The 22,186-nt window shown below is 43.1% G+C and overlaps 1 protein-coding gene across 1 annotated transcript in view; it reads right to left on the reverse strand.

The window, feature by feature from the left end:
• The window catches only part of LOC117549488 (anion exchange protein 3-like), a 121,055-nt gene that overhangs the window by 41,436 nt on the left and 57,433 nt on the right, over positions 1-22,186 (reverse strand). Inside the window, 3 exon segments of the mRNA XM_034221453.1 lie at positions 14,228-14,363; positions 20,284-20,461; positions 21,745-21,887. Of these exon segments, the coding sequence (XP_034077344.1) occupies positions 14,228-14,363; positions 20,284-20,461; positions 21,745-21,887 (457 nt within the window).

Raw genomic sequence — 22,186 nt, forward strand, 5'->3', positions numbered from 1 at the left:
AGAGGAGAGTGAACAGGCGTGTTAGCGGCAGACAGGCAGAGATAAATAATTACACATGGCACTCTCCAAGAAGAGGAAAGTGGACAGTGAGAACAGAGCTTTTAACCCTGAGTGGTCAGACTCATTCATGTTAATCCTGCCCACTGGGAGCACAGAACCAGTGTGTCTCGTTTGTTCAGAGACCGTGGCGCTCATTAAAAGTGCCAAAACGCCACTATGAGACAAAACAGAAAGTGTTTGACCAAACATTCCCTCTCAAGTCAGAACTGAGGTCACAACAAATAAGCAGTCTCAGAGCCCAATATGATCAGTCCACCAGGATCAAAATTAAAACTAAATATCGTTCCAGGGCAGGCTAACCGAGGCTAACCAATGAGCATGTGTGTATGAGAATGGCCCTGACACCATTTCAGCCCAGATTTAAACTCCTGGCAGGACAAACTCGAGCTCAATTCTCGCACTGAATAAAACAAAGTGAGTGAGGGACTGCAAAATAAGAGGGAAAGAAAGAGAAACTTTAAAACTGTTCAATTGTTATGATGTGTAAAGACTGATATTGTTCTATACTCGTCTGAAACTGTTAAGTCATGATGTGAAACGGTTAACAAAGAAAAAGGGAAACTCAAGCTGCTGCTACACTTTATTTTATTTATCTAAAATTAAGCACTTTTAAGATGCACACATTTTCAAAACCTATTTTATTTATTTTCTCCTATTTTATATTTTAAATGCAGCCCGAGAGGAACATTACACATATCCACAGTATTTACTGTATATCTGTATAGTTCAATGTTAATTGACAATACATATAGTTGTTTATGAATTGTACTTCTATTTCGTATAAGGCTTCGCCCTCTAAGGCTATCGCTATTGGGTAATCCCCACTGCACGTGTGCAGCACTGACAGACTTATTCCACGCCCACCTATGACGTGGGCCCCACCTCCGGGCTCACTTCCGTATAATAGGAAGTAGGCCCTACTCCTACTTTTCTTCAGCACTCCGTTGCAGAAGCATTGACAGGCAAAACAAGTTTTTTTAAGAGCTACTTACTAAAAAGCAAACATTCCTGGTTCCCCTGGGCCCATCCTCCCTCTCCTCCGGACGGGGGAAACAGGGTGGGGGCCCGGTGTCAACCCGACATATGAGTTACGACCGGAGCTCACGGTTGTGAGTCTTGCCGGAGATTAGAGCACGCAAACGCGGCTCTCACTCCCCAGGTGTCGTGCACTCATTGTGTCCGTCTCCCTCTGGCCCACAGGACAGTGGAGAGCGGACGCTCTCGCTGCTGCGGCCGAGGATGATTGGCTAGTCCAGGAGTTTTACTCTGTGGACCAAGCCCTTTATTTATTGGATCTGAGTGGCGGGCAGCAGTCAGGCGACTCCTTCCCCTCCATTCACGGATCACCATGTGGTTCCCCCGCCCTGTCTCCCTCTCCTCCGGCGGGGGAGACGGGGCGGGGGGCCCGGGGTCAGCCCGGTAGCCGAGCCTAGGTTCGGCTGCCGGGGTCAGCCCGGTAGCCGAGCTGACGACGGGTCAACGGGTCCCTCTATCCGCCATCGCCGTCGATAGGCGGTATTCTCCAGGAACTCCCGGAGATCATCGGAAAGGCAGCCGCCTAATGAGATCTCCCCCGTTCCCCCGGTTCAGGAGAGCTCTCCTTCCGGATGACATAGAAAAAAGCTGCATAAGCGGCTGCCTCACGCGGCTGGCGTGGCTCGTCACCATGACAACCACAGCACATCCAGAGCAGGTTCGCGCCTTGAGTGACGGCGCGTGGGTTAGATGGACAGAGGGAAGTTAATATGCAGCAAGGCTCCCCGGTTTAAGCCAGCTGCCAATAGCCTATTGGTTACTTGGCAGCATGGCTCGCTGCCTAAGCCGGCTGGGTTTTTTAACTTATCGGTTAATAAAACAGCTGGGCTTGCAATTTAAATCCGTCTACCGTAAACTTTTTGGGTTTAGGCAGCATGGATAAAGACCTCTGTCTCAGACACCTCCTACCCACGGTCGTAATAAGCCCACGGAGGGCCATTATTACGCATTGTGTGGACACAGCACTGCACACACCTCCGCTCATCCCTTAGTGGTGTTGAGCGTGAACGCGCAGTTTACGAGTCTTCTCCTAAACGACGACATAACAAGAGCCTGTGTGAAATGCAGCATGTGGCTCTGGCATGGTTTGTCACCAACCACAGCACATCCAGAGAATGTACACCTGGCGCTATCAGAGTACTCTATGGTACTCAGGGTGGCGGCGAGTGTGTCTGATGGACAGATGGATGAGCAGGCGGATGGGCAGAGGGTAGTCTCTGCAATTCGCTTCTCCCCCCCGCAGTTCTACGGGATACAGGGAACCCTGTCATCCCGGGAACAGTGTCTCGCGCTCCGTGCAGAGCGGCAGGAACTCTGGTTAAAGAAAGCCTTTTCCCGGGGTTCCTCAAAGGGAAGAAAATCAGGGGTTTTTACTCCCGCTATTTTCTGGTCCCGAAGGAGACGGGGCGGGGGAATGAGACCCATCCTCGATCTGTCAGTGTCCAACAAGGGAATGGCCTTTTCCCATGCTGACGATCAAACAGGTGCTGGAGTGTGTTCACCAGGGAGGTTCACATCCATAGTCCTGAAGGATGCTTACCTCCACGTAACCATCATCCCGAAACACAGCAAATTCCTGCGTTTCTCATTCCTGGCTCCACGCACTTTTTTCAAAGTGGGTGGAGACGGTTGGAGCAGCTACTCAGAATGGGGATGAGGGTTATTTTGCCTGGACGACCGGCTGTGGCTGGCTCGCTCCAGGGAGGAAGCGGTTTTTCAGACGATACAGCTCGTATCTCATCTGTCAAGCCTGGGTTTCATTATCAACTGGAAGGAGAGCTGTCCTCTTCCCTCCCAGACATTTAACTGGGAGTGGAATTGAACTCAGCCCGCATGAGAGCGCGACTCTCACAGCAGAGAATGGAGAAAGTGACAGCTCTCCTCCGGTGCAGCTGTTAACCTGTCGGTTAGCAGGCAGCACGGTTCTTCCTCTGTCCCAGATGTGCCTACTACACATGGTCGTAATGAGCCGAGGGCTGTTATTACGCACTGTGTGAATAGCACTGCACACACCTCCGCTCATTCCTCAGCAGGTTTGAGCGTGAACGCGCCTCAATGTCCAGTTTACGAGCCTTCTCCTAAACAGAGACAGGATGAGAGCAGTGTGAGATGCAGCGTGTGGAGGCCCCCTCGCAGCCTTTCGGACCGGGCCCCTCTTGGGTTGCTTCACGGGCAACGGCCGGCGAGGGCTCTGGACATGGCTCGTCACCATGACAACCCAGCATCATCCCAGAGCAGGTCGCGCGGCTACTCAGATTCTTACTCAGAGTGGCGACGCGCGTGTTCGATGGACAGATGAATAATAATAATAATAAGCAGGCAGGCCTCACCGGTTAAGCCTGTCGGTTATAGCAGCATGGCTCCGCTGCATAAACCGGCTGGCTTTAAAACCTATTGTTTTTAAGCAGCTCGGACAGCTCTCCTCCGGCGCGTCACACCCGCGGGGCGGTGACAGCCCTCTCCGTGATGCAGCTGTTAGGTATGATATCAGCTGGTCACGTGGTGATCCCCTGGGTCTCCTTCACAGTGAGGAGACTCCAGAGGTGGTTTATTTGCCTGCGTATCGACCCCGTGCGTCAGAGGAGACGCATGGTGTACATTCCTCTTCCGTGGGTTTGGATTTAACCACTGGAAAAATCTCCACGTCAGTGGGGGTGCCCCTGAGCAGAGTGACGTCACACACCAGTGTTCACAGACGCATCTCTCGCAGGCTGAGGAACGTGCATGTCGCAGGCAGTGGGGGGACAGTGGCCGGGTCACATGTCTCTCCATATAAACGTGCTGGAATTACTATATGGAAAGTAATCCAGCACTTCGCCCTGTTGCTGTACAATCAACATGTGTTGATTCGAACAGACAACAAAGCAGCGCGGCCTACATAAATCGCCAGGGAGGTGTTCGATCAGCGCAGCTGCTGAACACACATCCTACACAGCCAAATGGACAATGTTCCGTTTGGTGTGTAGGGAAAATCCTGGACCCTGTTACGGGCCCCCTGCTGCTTGCTGTCGTTCCTCCAGCTGTTGCTGGACAGGAATGGCTAGCACGGCTCGAAACATATTGCTGCTGCCATTTCATCTTGCCACGTAGATTGGTGTCAGCACGGTGTGTAGTCACCCTCTGACAAACGTTTTCTACGGGGAGCACAGAGACTCAGACCTGTGTCACGCGCTTTGGCGCCTCAATGGGTTTTGGCTTTAGTGTTACGCGCACTGAGTAAAGCTCCATTTGAACCTTTAGATCAGGTTCCCCTGAAGTTTTTGTCAGCCAAAGTAGCTCTGCTCTTGGCTCTGACATCAGCTAAAGGGTGAGTGATTGGTCTGCTCTCTCTGTGGCTCCGTCATGTCTCCGGATCCAAGGAGATGGCAGCTTAGCTGTTTTGCGCCCTAACCCGGTTTTTATGCCAAAGGTTATCACAAGCTCGTTTAGATCGAGAGTGATAACTTTGGATGGTTTCTTTACTCCTCCTCACCTCCTTTACGGCGTTGCACGGAGGAATGACAGTGAAAGACATTTGCACTGCTGCATCTTGGTCCTCCCCTGTTCTTTTATTTGTTTGTATTTGAGGGATGTCTCCCATTCCTCTCTGACACATTCAGTACTGAATAGCCTGCCAGAATGAGTAATGTCTGGGTTTTTCAATTGCATGCCCTCTCTCCTGCCTGTCGGCACTTAGAGAGCTGCCTTTTTTCCCCTCTCTTGTTCGTTTTAACAAGTGAGACTCGATATCTACTTTTTTATAAACGACAGGTAGCCTGAGTAAGCCTACCTTTGTTCCCTGATGGAGAATATTCATTTTTTAATGCTATATTCCCTGGGAATGTGATGCTCCATTTACGCATGGCGAAATGGACATGGGTTATTAATTGAGTAGGTGTGTTTTTGTGCTTCTGGTAACGGACGGAACCAGTGGGGCGTAGACTACATCCTGCTTCGCCCTTAACCCAATAGCGATAGCCTTAGAGGGCGAAGCCTTATACGAAATATAACTGGGGTTACGTAATGTAACCCAGCTTCTATGAGTATAGGCGCAGCCCTCTAAGGTTCGGGCCCCACTGGCTCCGCGAATAGCTGAAGAAAAGCTGTTGGAGTGTATTGTAGGGCCTACTTCCTATTTATACGGAATTGAGCCTGGAGGTGGGGCCCACCTCATAGGTGGGCGTGGAATAAGTCTGTCAGTGCTGCACACATGCAGTGGGGATTACCCAATAGCGATAGCCTTAGAGGTCTGCGCCTATACTCATAGAAGCTGGGTTACAGTACGTAACCCCAGTTTCTTTATTTGATTGGCAGTCAGTTGTTGATTACATGCAGACGTTGATAAAGCTACAGGCTACTTCAATATATATCACACTAATTCATAAAGCAAGTTAGACATTTTGAAGTTCCGGGCCTTTGCATGGGGAGATTTTCTCTAACTAGACCTCGTTGAATTTTAGTTGAATACCCCTGATTTATATACTACGAATGACAGCACAGCTGGGATTCCTTTTTACCAAATGTACTTCCAAGAGCTTTACCTCATGCATTTCCAATGCAGATCATACATTTAAAAAAAAGTCCTCCACAAAAATCCTTCCAAATTAAACCATATTTTAATGCAATATTAAGAAATCTCTAAAGAGTCAATCTGAGTTGACACATTCATTTTTATTTAAACGTGATATTTGCATTAGAGCATCAATACAAAAGCCGGAGCCCAATCTGTGTAGCACATTTCTCTCCCTCAAACAGAGAAGTATTTAATGTGTCACTCTAGCCAGGACTTTTTAACACATTACTGCTCATGCTCAGTCCAATTGTGACATCACCTCATTAGGCCCGCAAGGACCAATAAGACGTCGGCCAAATTGGACGTGACAGCACCCGGAGACAAAAGAACGAGGTGTGACACTGTAGTGAATTGTGCTCGAGACGTTTCCAGAGGATCTTTAAAGTGGTCTGAGTAAGCGATGAGCTACATCTTAGCATCACCTCAATGTGTGCCTCTCCACGTCATAAATCTGATATCTGGTGATGACTCTAATGACAGGTTTTCTTACTCGGTTGTGGAAGCAGCCAGTGACATGCTGGTCTTTATGTGGAAAGGCTGTGAAAGATGGAAAAAACCCATGATAGCATGCTGTTAAGGCTGGACAGCTTATTCTGTGTGCATCTGTTGTTTCGCTTTGTGCGGTCAAAATACATCCATTAGGTTTTAGTGAAACAACACATTTGTCACCACAGTGTAAGTAATATTGGATTATTGACTTTCATCTACTGGCATAACTCAAACTTTTGAAGTTGTATCACACTGAAACATTGTCCATGCAAGATATATGTTAATGATCAAACCCAGGCTGTACCATTCTGGCATAAAAGAGGGGGAGCCAGAGAGAGAATGCTGGACCAGTGGCTTGGGAGAGCTGTATACAGAGACATAGCGATAGAATAAATTCCTTGGAAAACTAAAATATATATTACTGAAAGTGTTTCAAAAGGATCACACTCCATTTAGTCATTTTAGTAGCTGTTCATTTAATCATAGCATTTGATAAAATTACTTTTAAGCCATCATGCACAAGAAGTCTGAAAAGTTCACAGAATAAATACGTTTGAACACCCACAAGTATACGACAAATGGGCAAACTCAGTCTTCTAAAAGGAAACATTTGTGGTACAAATCTCATCTGAATATCAAAAGATCCAGAACTGCTGATAAATAATGATAACAAAAACGTATTTCGAAAAATGTATAAATGTTTGCAAGTGGGAATTAACAGCAACCTTTATGTGAGGCTTAGAGTCTACATGAAAGACATGCTACATTCTAATGTTAGCATGCTAACATGCTCACAATGACAATTTAACCATCTGATGGTTAGCAGGTATAATGTTTATGTCCCCTAACTTAGTTCAGTGTGTAAGCATGCTATCATCTGCTACACTCAACAAAAATATAAACGCAACACTTATTATGCATGATTATTGCACAGGTGTGCCTTAGGCTGGCCACAATAAAAGGCCACTCTGAAACGTGCAGTTTTGCTTTATTGGGGGGGGTCTGGGGGGGTCAGAAAACTAGTCAGTATCTGGTGTGAGGGTTAGGGTTAGGGTTAGGGTAATGTTGTGAATCGAGTGGCCCATGGTGGTGGTGGGGTTATGGTATGGGCAGGCGTATGTTATGGACGACAAACACAGGCCACTCGATTCACAACATTACCCTACCCCTCACACCAGATACTGACTGGTTTTCGGACCCCCCCCAATAAAGTAAAAATGCACGTTTCAGAGTGGCCTTTTATTGTGGCCAGCCTAAGGCATCTTGATATGCCACACCTGTGAGGTGGGATGGATTATCTCGGTAAAGGAGAAGTGCTCACTATCACAGATGTTTTCAGATTTGTGAACAATATTTGAGAGAAATGATTATTTTGTGTAAATAGAAAATGTTTTAGATCTTTGAGTTCATCTCATGAAAAATGGGAGCAAAAACAAAAGTGTTGCGTTTATATTTTTGTTCAGTGTAATTGGGACAAGCTAAGGCTAATGAGAATGTAGTTTGTTAATCCTTTGTGCTGGTTTTTACAACCAAAGTTATTAAGATTCATGGTTAAAATGGCTATAAATGTCCTTACCCCCTTTTGTGCCGACATAACAACACAGTCTCACAGCATTTCGTGTTATAGTCACGAAATGTAATCTATTGATTCATGTTCACCAACACGATTTTTCCCCTTTTTTTTTCGTGTCACACAGAACGATTTTTAACCCTTGTATGGTGTTCATATTTTTGTTACTCAGTCAGTGTTCGTGGGGTGTGGTGGACCCACTACCTTTGTGGGCTTCAATTCAACACAATTAAAACTATTTTATGTTCAAATACTCAACAGATGTTCACTTCATCTCAATTACAAGCAATATAAACAGCATATATATTTTACATTTGTTAGATCCACATTAATGAATTAAAGTGCTATTTGTTTTTTTTCCCACTGACCGGCTGGTACTGTGGCTCGTCTTTTCTTTGTAACTAGCTGATGCTCAATCTCATCCTCTTCTTCAAAGTCACTGTCAGACTCAGAATCTCAGAAATGTGATCCTCACATTCTGAAACATCTTCCTCTTCCTCTACCTCATCATCCAATGGTTCTCTCTCTTCCAAATCATTTGCAAGGCCCTCTGAGCAGAGAATCTTTGGCCATCTTGATCAGTTGTGATAAGGATCCAAACTGGCGAAGCCTTATTTATTGTGTCTTGCCCCAAATGTGCCAGCTTGGATAGAGTGGGAAACAAATAAAGATTGGTTTCCCGCAAAACATAATGTGGGAATGTGAGAGCAGACAGGGGGCGGTGCTTGAATTCATCAACACTGGTGCAACCTTGTGCGGGGAATGGCAGGGGCAGAAACACAAAAGGCTGCACACACACACCACACACACACACACACACACACACACACACACACACACACACACACACACACACACACACACACACACACACACACACACACACCACACACACACACACACAAACCACACAACAACACACACACACACACACACACACACACAACACACACACACCCACACTCACACACACACACACACACACACCACAACAAACACACACACACACACACACACACACACACACACACACACACACACACACACACCCCACACACACCACCACACACACACACACACACACACACAACACACCACACACACACTCCGATTCTCCGCCAGTTCTGGGGGACGATGCCTCAAGAGGAAGGTGCAACCCTCTCCAGGCTTGGCTCCTGAGAGGGACAGGCTGAGACAGGGTGGATTGTCTGACAGAGTTATTCAGTCTATCCAGGCAGCTAGAGCGGGATCCACCGCAGCCCTGTTACAGGCCAAAGTGCGGCATCTGCCCCCTCCCCGGGCGTCATGCGCTTACGTTTTCTCCGGGCCCCCCCTCGAGGGTCCCGGGGGACGTAGTGCGCACTGGGCCCATACAGGGCTGGAGGGCTCTCCTCTCACAGGGTCAGTGTCTGAGTGTGGGGGACATGGGGTCACTTGCGCTCTCCCCATGCTCCTTAGGGAATCGGGACGAAGGTGGTGCACAGTGAGCCCATACAGGGCTGGGGACTCTCTCTGTCTGCCTATGGGCGGGGGGGGGAGCCCTCAGCACTGTTTTCCGAGCACACTTTTCGCGAGGTAAGCGCGTTGGAGTGTGCTCTGTCAGCCGCGGCCCAGACTTCTCCACGGTCACAACCGAGGGTAAAGGAGGGTGCGGTTGCAGCGGCTGCTAACAGAAAGCCGGTCAGGGGCAGTGGGGTGGAATGGTGTTGTTGGACGGACAGCGCGTGTATACATCGGGGCGCCTGTGAGAGATATAACGAGGGGTTATGTATGGTAACCCTTGTTATATAAGCACAGGCGGAGCCCTCTACTCGGGGGCCCTGTTGGTCCTATGCCGCTCGCTGAAGAGGATGACAGTCAGGAGGCGAGGCCTCCTTTTATACGGTGAGATGCGCGCGCATTCAGGTAGGCCCGCCCCGGGCCGGCTACGGTTATAGAAGTCTCAGTGGATGAATGCTTGCATGATATGATCAAAGGGTAGTACCTATGGAGTCCAGTAGAGGGCTCCGCCTGTGCTTATATAACAAGGGTTACCATATGTAACCCCTCGTTTTCACCCCAAGCTGTTGACTGGCAACGCAATTCTGTTGATAGTTATGGCTGATAAGGCTTATTACTTATTGGCTTATGACTTATTACTGTTTTTATATTTTAAACCCCACAGCAACATAGGAAAGACAGTCATAACATGACCCGGTGCCATAGTTAATAGACAAAATATTTTCATACATAATACTATTAATGACTTTATTTTGAAATTCAGTTCCTGATGGACGACAAAAAAGCCAGAGATTATAGAATTAAACAAATAGATAAAAACAAGGATAATTGTAAATAACAGTGTGTTATTTAGAAAAGAACAACAAATGGACTTAAGATTAAAAAAATACATATTTCAGTATTCTGAGGCTCTGAGCCCCATTTATTTTCCTCACGGACGGCAAAAAAAGTCCGACATTATACAATTTAAAATAAAAACAATAATCGTGGCTTGATATTGAGTAAGAACATGTTTTTATGAACCCCACAGCTTCCGGTCTTCCAAGACCCGAACGGACAAAAAGACGTGGTGCAGGCACGAAACATACTACCAATAGAAATACATTGCTTTTAAAATCGTTCTGTGTGACACAAAAAAAAGAGGAAAATCGTGTTGGTGAACACGAATCAATAGATTACATTTCGTGACTATAACACAAAATGCTGTGAGACTGGGTTGGATATAATCAAAGATCAAATGTCAAAAGTATCTTGAGAAAATTCAGCAACATCCAAATAACCTGATCGGATTGAGTCTATTCCTTAACTTGGTTATTTTGCTCAATCCGTCTCACTATGGCAGCCATTTTGAAAGGTAAACCTCCTAGTTGAACTTTAAGTTAATACTGAATCACATTATCTTTGTTGTTTTGGTGCGACAGATGTACATTTTAATGTAACTTTACAGTAAAAACTAAACTGATTTTGAAATCAAAGCTTTAATGTTATCTTTCTTGATTTTTGGGTGTATAAAGTGTTGTGCTAAATAATCAACTATAATTCAATTGGGTTTAAAAATGAATCCTTGTCCAGGCATGCATTGCAAATGATCTGTTTTGAATGACCATTAAATACGGAATATCATTTAAAGCGATCCCTGAACACAAGATACAAACTGGGGAATGAGTGAGCATGAAAACAACATCTGTATTCCTGACAGGCATGGCTTAACTTTCCTCTGTTAATTCAATTTGACAGCCTACATTTACTTCACTTGTTTTCTTTGGTTATATAACTGAGAAAAATCTATAAAGCACTACTCGCATGTTCCATTGACCGTAATTGTCAGGTCAGTTTAGCTGTCATGTCAATGCAACTGCCGATCAATAAGTGGGAACCATTTGAGAGAGCTGTAGAGTGGAGATGACATGTCATGTTGATGTTAAATTTAGCAGCGTGCAGGATGTGATCTAACTATCCCCTCTGGTATTTACGAACACTTGCTTTGAACGATAATGTCCTCAAAGAAGTTGTGTGTGCTTACTAATTTAATTTTCATATTAAGGTCCTGACACCTTAAAAACAAGTTGTTGGGTGCCTTGATATCCAGTCCCTTGCAACCTCTACTACCAAGCAATAGGCCTACTGCTCTTTTACATCATCACACCCAATCATTTCCAAACAAACACACCAAACTTGATAACAACAGTGGCTAACACGGTTAGCTGAAAAAAACCAGCTCAGGCAGAACCACAAATCGAGAAGAAATACCTTAAAGGATAAAATAACAAGTTCTGCTGACAGCTTTATTTGCTTTCATCCTAAATCCTGTGTTTTAAGTCTGTCTGACTTCAAACCCAAACACATAGGCTACTGAGTCAAGATTTATGAAAAGTAAAACAATCGTTTAAAAGGGTGGTTTCATGCTAGTTAATATGTTTTTACACGCTTATATCACTGTGTTTCTTATTCTTGGTCTGTAGTAATGAACAGGGCCGTTACATGTTACAGTAACGACAAATCCGCAGAAGGAGAGATAGCTAGTATTAGCAGTTAGCAACTGGTGGGAAGTAGGCTACTGTCCTGCTTGGTTCCATTGAGTTACAGTATGATGCGTTCAAGCTTTATTCAGTGAATTTGTATTTGATGAAGGTAAATGATAACGTTATTGTTATTTGTTCAAATAAATCTTGTAAGTTTAGTTTTTGGCAAAGACTTAAGACAAATACAGCTGTTTTAAAGTAATGATTTTAGAGCAATATTAAATAGATATTAAAATGGGGATTTATGACATGTTTAAACTACATAAAACTATTTCTCAGCAGCTTATTATACATTTTTTAAACTACTGGTGCCAATTTGAATATAGTTTATTTTATAAAACATCTGCTATAATTGACGATTAATAGTGATTTTGATGGGTTGAAATTATTTTTCGGGATGATCAACCTGTCCATCATAATTATTACCATCAGATTGAAAGTAAATCTATCAGAGAAAGCACATTTTACAGATACTATGTGTTTAACACCTGTATTAAAGGGCCAGGATTGCTCACACGCAGGAGACTCACACTTTTAATCTGAAGACTTTACGGCTCAGTGCAGCTACAGCACAGTCTCAACATTTGCAACTTTAGTCAACCCCGGGGAAGTACACTGACGATTAGCCAACTGTTGTTAAATGTCACAATTTGGAAATTCCCTGTTCACTTTCCCTTAGCCTGCCTCTTTTTTTTTTTATAACTACACAGCCGGAAAATGAGTACTTAGAAGGAGGAGAGGAAGATTTGATTTATCATGCTGCCATACCTACAGCACATTGAAATAGTTAACAAAGCTGCATCCTCACTACAAGACACTGACAGGTCGGTACAAACACGGATAAAGAATCACCTGAAGTCCTCTAACTTTGGTATTAAATAGGATGAAATCCAGATATGTTGCCATGGTAAGTAACACTACAAACAAACCCTGCAATTAGAAGTGCTGGTTCAGGCATTTAGATCAAACCTATAAAAGACAGTATAAGAGTCCTCATACATCAAACATAAGTCAAAAATAACGTGCCCACATTAAGCAGACAAGTAATGGCACGTTAAATGTGCTTATTAATATTAAAATAATAATCTTCAAGTTAAATGTTAAGTCACTCACTATTGTTGAGTAAGGTTAAACAATAGTGATTGTTCCCAGCAAATAAACATATTGCAGTATTTGTATATTTTGAGTTTGAACTGGGACTCGCTGTATGTAGTGACTGCTAATACACTGGACATTTTCAACTGTTGCAGCTTCACAATTTAGAGCACTTTACTGGCTAAGGATGAATAGACTTATGAAGTAATAGCAGGAAATGCAGTGCTATTGTTCACTAGAAATGTGTCAACTAAACACTAGTTGCCAGTATTAGAGGGCCCATGTCATACTTTTCCGGTTATTTCCCGTCCCTTTGGTTTTTCTGCATTTAAACGGTCTGCAGAGTCAAAAACCCTCAAAGTACACCCTGTAGCGAGTAAAACTCCAACACAGTCTATGCTGCCCCAGAAACGCCTCGATAGAGATTTCTCATTTTCCATTGTTTACTTCCTGGGTACTGTGACATGTGGAATACCCAGAGGCCACACCCCTCTGCCAGCCTTTCACGAAACAAAGCTTCCCAAACCTTTCAGCGATGCTGGATATGTACAGCGTAGGGCACTGAAGAACGATGCTGTTCCTACTTTGTTTGGACCAGCGGGAGATTCGGGTACACAACCTGATTCGTACACAACCTGTTTCAATTCATTGTTGTTTGTGTATTTATGATGTTTAAAACAAACAATATCTACCACGACTGTTTAAATGGGTAAACGTTTTTCGGACTACGTTGGGATCGCGGAGAAATGCTCTCCGCAGACCCATGCTCACAGCGTTATAAACCTTTTTCTTGCTCAATATCAAGACACACTTATTGTTTTTACTTCGGCTGTGAGTGTTTGTGTGTGCTCAGGATGAGTTTAGCTTGTTCTCGCTGTATCGCAGACCCGGAAGCCTGTCCGCTCCTCGCAGCAGATCGCAGCAACGAGCCTCTCAACGTCCCGACCAATCAGAGCACACTGGGCTCACAGGGAGGGGGGCCAGGAGCTCCAACAAGCCGTTTAGGACAGAGACGAGAGTGAATACCGGTGAATACACATACTTTACAGAGATGCTGTATGAGAAACCAATGTGAGTTTGGAAAATTGCACAGTATAAATATATTCTAGAATACCTCAACAGTGGAATTATGATCAGTAGAAATGGCCATGACATGGGACCTTTAATAATGAATCAAAGCAACATTTATAATTGTGCTAAAACTCTATAACAGCATTCCTGAACCAGTGTAGCCTGTTGAAAAATCGAATATAGTCTAATTAGTGAATGCCTAATTTCTTTGGAGTCATGGAGATGATCAATTATCTCCATGACTTTGTATTTATGCATTTTTTACTTTTGCAATATTCACTTTATAGTTTGACCAGCTTTATGAAACTAGTTACTGTTAGCCTGGTGACTGACCTGTGTTTGAGGAGCAGAGCCCGGAGGACACTGGATCTGTCCTCAGCTCTGATCTGATCGGAGATGATCATGGTCTCCACCACCAGGTGGGCGATGCCGGGCAGAGTGCTCTGCTCCAGGTCCAGCAGGATGGCCCCTGGGGGAGGAAGAAACAGGGAGATCAGGATCCAAACAGAATGCTAACACCAGATTGTTTAATAACTATTCTAATGTATCTCTGTCTGATCTAAATCGTGTTGTTTGCTGTGATTATGTCACCTGTAGTCTCGTGCACATACACAAAAAGTTGTGCTTCAGTTATAGGCTTGCAGGAATTAGTAGTTTAGTTGAACAAAAAAAAGAAACTTTCATGTGTCCAGTGTTACAAATGTATTGAACATGTACAAACTATTTACATAAAACATGTACAAACATAACTTGACAGGGATTAACTCTAATAAATTAGAGGTCGCTTCCATAAACCAGTGGCGGCGCCAGATATTTAGTTTTGGGGGTGCTGTGGGGTAGCTTGACGTTTCAGAGGGTGCTCAAACATTTAGGGTTTCCCATTAATGTACCGGGTGCTACAGTTGAATACGCACATACACAGTGTACCCGCGACTCTTACAATGAAGGCTCGATAATCAGCTCACATACCTGTATACAGTAGGTGTATGCAGGGGTAAAGTGGAATTTTGGATACCTCTCTCAACATCTCTGAAACAGAACTGTAAACAGATTTACTTTTTCTTTATGGATATTTTACAAATCACTCCTTTTAAACTGTATTCTTGTTTTACTGTCATATTGTGTTTCATAACTGTTTTTCATGTATTCTCTTATTGTTTTATAACTATAATGATCTGAAGGTGTGCCTCGGAAATAATTGTTTACATAAATTGTGACCAAACCGTTTGAGAACCACTGAGATAACAACAACAACGCCAGGTACTGTGCGCTCTCTCTCTCTCTCTCGCTCGGAGCGGCGTCCCGGTGCTCTCCGGCGGCAGCACTACATCCCTGAGTGCAGGCATATTGTCATTCAAGAGGGAATACGAAGTGTTTTTCTTTTAGCCGATTTACCTCGTTAACGTAGCCTAAATAACTTTCATGGGAGCTCAGACCCCTCCTTATGGGAGCCCAGCTCCCATTGGCTCCCACATAACTCCAACCCTGGTGGAGAGTCTATCAAACCGGCCCACACCTGTCACCTGTAAAATATGAAGAACAGGGTGTCACTGTCCAGGTTGCTAGGCGACAGTGCTGGGAACGCGGGTGTCAGGTGATGCAAATAGGAAGTCTTCCGTAAACCAGACCGTCTCATTTCGTAGACCGCTCGGTTTGCTGTTCCTTCACTTTATTTTTATATTTATAATTTTATATACATTTATTTTGGACGAAAACGTAATGTGAGGAAAGGCATGTGTGGCGTGAGTGCGTGAGATATGTGTTAATTGCGTGACTCTCATGCTCAATGCGTGTTGGCAGCCCTGCATGTCATCACGCTGAACAGTGGCGTGCACAGACATTTATAGGGGCAGGTGCTCAAGAGAAAAAAAAGGGCACCTTCTGAGTCGTCGTGGCGGTCGCGCCGAAATTGTGCGCTCCGAAATTGTGCGCAAAAATTTGCCGGATAATGGCGGATTTTGTTAGTTTATTTTCGGTTTTTGGTTACTTTATTTCGGTTTTAGGGTTAGGATTAGGTTAGGGTTATGTTATTTAATTCTTATTTTTGCCTGATTTTACTGATTTATTATCAAAATATTAATTATTTTAACATTTATTTGTATTATTCTAAATGACTTAGGGGGGTCCAATCTGAAGCTAAGGGGGGGACGAAATCCCCCCCCCCCGGGATTGACGCCCCTGGTGGAACCGCCGGCTGCCTTAGCAGTGTGAGATTTATTAAAGGCACATCTTGTATGTCGTAATTGCATATATATTTATTTCAATAGTCTGATGCAGATGCCTATCTAAAACAAATCAAATAGTAGGCTTACTAGCTTCTACACGCTAAAGCAACTGTAGTCAGGGATGCAAACTCATCAGGTATGAAAAAGGTGACAAGGATCCGAGCCCCCCGACCCCACGGAATATCAGCTTTAAAATTAGGAATAACAGAGGATTTTAGCAGTCAAAACAACTAAAGCAGCAGGTAATAATAACAGAAACGCCAAAGAGTTACATCTAATAGAAATATATAAAAGTATTTATTTTTAATTGTGTAGCAGTCAGTTTATAATTTTGGCAGCACTGTTGAGCATTTTGAAAATGTATTTTCATGCCTCTTAGTATTTTTATAATACTTTTCTACTTTCACTTGAGGAACATTTTGAATGCAGGATTTTTACTGTAACAGAGTATTCCTACACTCTGGTACTTCTACTTTTACTCAAGTACAAGATCTGAGTACTTCAACTTTTATTAAGTACAAGATCTGAGTACTTCTACTAAAGTACAAGATCTGAGTATACTTCTACTTTTACTCTAGTAGCCTACAATCTCTATACTTATACCACCTCTGTTTATAGCCTATGAAAAAAACTATTAGAAAACGAAGGCTAAAGCTAACGTTAGCAGATAGTGACAATGATATTGCAACAGAAAAACTTTTCAGTTCACATCACGCTCTGCCGCTCTGCTCTGAACACCTGAACGGCCCGTTCTAACAGCTGTTCACCAGCGGCTCAGTCTGTGCCACAGTGACTCCGCACAGTTAACGAACACACCGTAGATAATGTAGCTGACCCTCATCCCGGAGCAGCAGAGTTCAGCCGGCCCGACAGGCAAGAAGACTCGAGCACACAGCTCGCGCTTCATATATTAAAAAAGAACACCATGCGCGTCATGATGGCACATAACAGCTCGCGACTGCAGATTATTTCGGCGATTAGATAAAATGTAAATTATATTTGACGCAACTTGTTACATTTCCATGACTTTTCCAAAACTTTTGGAAAAATATTGTTTTCCATAACTTTTCCAGGGCCTGGAATTTGCATTTTGAATTTCCATGACTTTTCCAGGTTTTCAATGACCGTACGAACCCTGTATAGTTTAGTTTGGCATCTGATTTAGGGGATTAAACAATACACTCGTTGTATTTGTTACCTGGTGGTTACTTACTTGGTCGTCACTAGGGCACTTTTAATCGTGTTGCTGCGTGCTGCTGCACCACACACCCGCCGTGGCCTGTCTGACTGTAAGCTCTGCGCGCTGCGCGTTCACGTTGAGAGCAGGGAAGGGAGGGGCTGCAGCCAGAGCACTAGTGATAGGAATTCCGGCTCTTCTTGGTGAGCCGGATCATTTGGCTCAGCTCACCAAGAAGAGCCGGCTCTTTCGGCTCCCAAACGGCCCTTCAGTTTACCACATATTATACCTTTTAATTAAATCAAATGTAGCCCTGTTTTGACTAATGATTTATATGTGTACACATATATCACTTAAATTATTCAATATATCCTTTGTACTGAAGTATTCAAAAGTAAAAATTACATGTTTAATATAAATGATTTGCTGTGGCCAATTGTTTTCATTGCATTTACAGACCCTTGTAACTCTCTGATACCCAGTGGCGACTGGTCATTAGGGGCAGGTGGGGCACAGCCCCACCTAGTGTCAGTAGAAAGTATTAAAAATAATGATTACAACAAAATGCAAAAAATAAATTAAAAAAAATATAAAATATATTTTAAGATCATGTTTAATCATCTGATTCGTCTGTACATTGCTGTTTTAGTCTGTGTTCTTCTAATTAGTGTCCACAGTGTGTGCCTATTGAGCTGTTTGAGCCATGTGGGACAAAACCCGATCCTGCCCCTCCTTCTCTATGTCTAAGTGAACGGTGACTGTAAAAACTACACTGCGCATGCCCAGAATATTTTCCTATTTAATGTGTGTGGCAAAAAAATAATGACCATAGGGGCATAGAGCTGCCATCCCCACCATACGTCATCTCACATCATTCAGAGCTGATTGGCTGTAAGTACGTGTGCCGCGAAAAGTGTGGTGTGTGGAGGAGACGAGAGAGCTGCAGTGACGCATCCTAAAACCCGGAAGTAAGCTGCGCATGGCTTCCTTCGACAAAAAAGCAATGATATTTCTCCATAGGATTTTAGAAAATAGCTCCAAATAAGATCTGTGGGAAACAAACCTGTTAGATAATTGCACGTTTTGTTCAGCCGGATAATATCCACATGTCTACCCTACTTTTATAATTTTCGAATCATAAATCTATTGATTAGATTAGATTTATGATAGACTTTTGAAACTACAAGAACATAAGGAGGACTTTTACAAAAAAGTAATAGAGATTTTTGTCCAGAAGGATAGGCAAATGGACTTCATCTTCAAGTCAAGGTAAGACTGCAATTTTATTGAAAATGGGATCTTACTAAGAGAGAACAATTCAATATTTGAATAATTAAATTAATTTTTTTTGGGTATCCTTCTGTTGAACTGTCTGTTTAAAATGAATTGAAGCATCAGACAAAAAAAGCTTTTGAAAATAATATTATATTTTGATTTAGGTCAAAATATAATATTTGTAAACCTGAAGAGTCAGTGCCAGTGCCTCACCAGCCATGAACCTCACTGCAGAAGCTTATAGACATCTGAGTGTTTTGTGCCCCACCACTTTTGTACATATAAAAACGCCACTGCTGATACCACCCAATGAATGCATTGACTTGCTTGTAGAACCACGCTACACAAAACAGATAAGGGGTTACTGTATCGACCTATATAAAGTATATAAATATCTTTTTTTATATAAAAAAATATAGACTATATAGACCAAAAAGATCCTGCATTTTAGCCATGCCTCATTTCGCTCTATTTGCTCTTTCCAGCGCTGTTTTTGGCAGTGGCTGATTCTGTGAGCTGCAGCTGACCACGCCCCCCTGCAGGAGAGGGGAGCGTGCTTTGAGATCAGCTGCTGGGCTGCAGCAGGGAGAAGAGGGGGAGAAAAAGAGATCTCCGTCCTCCGTGTTTTATTCTTATAGAAGTAAGAAGAGAAGTAATGGGGCAGAAACCCTCCTTTTTACGCAGCGGTCCAGACATAGATCAAACGGCGACACATATTCAGTGTGAAGTTCCTTTGGCATTAGGGCAGGGATATCTAGATACTTTCCAAGATTTGACATAATGAATTGTGCTACTTTTAAAGCAAGCAACGATGTTTTCAAATCTGTAATCAAAAAGCTCCTCAAAAACACTATCGAAGCAGTTCCTGCTGTTGCTACGTTAGTTCAAACAGTAACAACGGACTACTTTTCTTAGCGGATGCATGTCAATTTAAATCAATACATAAAACTATTTTTTAAATCAATAAAATCATTTTCTAAATCCATAAAAGCATTTCAATTAATATTGGGAGTCATGTCGTTACTTTGTTGAGAATGTGGCCATGTAATAAGCGGGATAATGTGCACATTGCATAATGTGCCTTCAAGCCGATCTAGATCCCTCCGCAAAAAAAACAAAAAACCGGCTCGTTCGCGGGCGAGAGCCGGCTCCCGTCGTTCACTTAAAAGAGCCGGCTCTCGCATTTGGGGCATTGTTGTATATATTAGAAGCTTTTAATCCAGAATTGATCGATGTTACCATGAGAAAAAAAAAACTGTAAAAAAAGAACTTTCAAAAGGGCACATTGCTGTCAAGAGGGCAAAACGGGCAGGTGCTCAAGCACTACCTAGAGTCTATGTGTGCACGTCTCTGACGCTGAACATTAGCCGCCTTTAGCTTAGCGCTGACTAGCCCAGCCATGTGATGGAGTTTGTTTATAGCCTTACGTTAGCTTTGTACTTCTGGAGATTTACTTTTGGAACAGGTTTAAAAAATGAATCACCAGAATTGTCTTTTTCTTTCCTCTTACCTTTTGTATTATGCACATTGAGTACTTGGTTACATGTTAACATGGTAAATGTATGAAAATCTATCTCGTTATTTGAGATGCTTGAGCCAACCACACTGGGTGAGTTCTTCTTCTTTTCCCACTCATCTTTGTGTGAGTATTTTCAGCTGCACATGAAACCATTAGACCATAAAACCGCTGGGTGCTTTCAGGAGCTGTTTACCGTGTGTGATGGTGCGGCGGAGCTCCAGCAAGCTGCGGAAGGACAGCGAGGCCACGTGAGGTTTGCCCCAGCGGTCCGTCTCCTCCTCCACATCCTCCTCAAACTTGATCCAGCTGGCGCGCTCCTTCCAACGCATTTCATGGTCCTTCACGATCAGCTCGTTCAGCTCCACAAACAGCTGGAGACGGAGTAGAGCGAACATATAAAAACTGTGAAAATGACATCTTTCACTTTTAATATTCTACAGGTTCTAGGTTTAAAAAGGTTAACACCTACTAACTATTTTAGTTTAAAAAACAGCAGCACAACCGTTTGGCTGCCCCTTTCTTGCATATCTTTTCAAATCAAAACAATATCAATTCCAAGACAGCTAATCCGATGATACAGCGGATACAAAACATTATGGGGAGCAACCTAACTAAGCGGTTTGGATCCATCCGAGAGTGATTTGGACTCAGAGGATAACCAAATGCTTTGGAGAGACATTTATTCACATTCTATCAAATAATTCATTTTTAGCAAAGTGTTTTCAGAGCAACACAATAAAACACTCGTTTGATTTGTGTGTTTGGGACCTTTTTTGCTGTCAAATTGAGGTTGAACACAAGTTCAGGTCTCATCAGGTCACTGTATGGGAATGTGAAACTGAGATTGCACTCCAGGAGACTTGGCCTTTATGAGACCTATCTATATGGAGTCATACTTAACAAGTTTGTATATACATGTATATCGACAATGGAAAGTGACTTTGTGATATGAAGGGCTGCATGTATTGATAGCACTTCTTTTTTTTTTTCCAACAAAAGTGTTTCAAACTATTTTGACTCTTAGCTAATGTTTTGGTCTTAAACAAAACACTACAGGCAAAACCATGTTTTTCAATGGTTCATTTGGGTTAGTGTGTGTGTGTTTGTGACATTTTTGCTGTAAAATGGAAACGAAACACAAGGAGCATGTTCAAGTATCTTAAGGTAATGACATACGAATGTGCTAATATCTATATTAATTTATATAGAGGCTATATATATGTTGTGATACACACATAAATGATTATCATCCAACGCAGTGTTTCGAACAGTTAACCTATTTCAGCTCATTGTTTTGGTTGTCTTCATTCAGACTAGTGGAAAGAAAACATTGAAATATACATTTCGGTGTTTTGTTTTCCTCTGACGATTTATGTTTATGTATTTCTCCTCAATCCACCTAAATGTTGCATTAGTTGTCATTTATATTAACCATGACATTTAATATAAATGTTAATAAAACAAATTGGCTTAGTGTATGTAATCAACTGGGAAAGTTACATGGTGATAACTATAAGTTACATATTTGTACCTATTCACCTGTACAGTCTCCTCTTAATACTGCTTTAAAGATGATTCGGATAACTGACCATTTATGGTTATATGATGCGTGCATATTGAAGTGTTTCATGTAGCATGGGGGGGGCCCTCAAACCTCATGTGTTTTCTTATCTGCTGCTCTCTTCTTCTTCAGGGTGCTCAGTGGCGTGGAGCCGCTGCTGTTTCGTGTCACCAGACATCGTGAGGACTTCTTCACCAGGTGGCGCCTCACCCCGGGGTTGTCCTCAAATCTGTGACCTGTACACACACAAAGTGTTCTCAAGTCAAAATGCAAATAGGTCAGCATGGCTAAGTCATAATGCGTCAATTTCACGAGGAGGAACTGCATTCTGTAGCCTGAAATGCCCTTTTTTGAGGGCTGTGAACCAAAGGAAAAACCTTTTCTCTATCAAAAAATGTGCTCCATGCTGGAAAAACCTAAATCTAATTTGTCTGTTTATGTTTCCAGCGGACAGAAGGACATCCATTGACAGAAGGCAAAGCTCCATTGGTAAGAGAGAATCTATGTAGGACATGGGAAACTGAGCAGAACATTT

This window comes from Gymnodraco acuticeps, unplaced genomic scaffold (assembly GCF_902827175.1).
Source record: "Gymnodraco acuticeps unplaced genomic scaffold, fGymAcu1.1, whole genome shotgun sequence".
In the NCBI taxonomy this organism is placed as follows: domain Eukaryota; kingdom Metazoa; phylum Chordata; class Actinopteri; order Perciformes; family Bathydraconidae; genus Gymnodraco; species Gymnodraco acuticeps.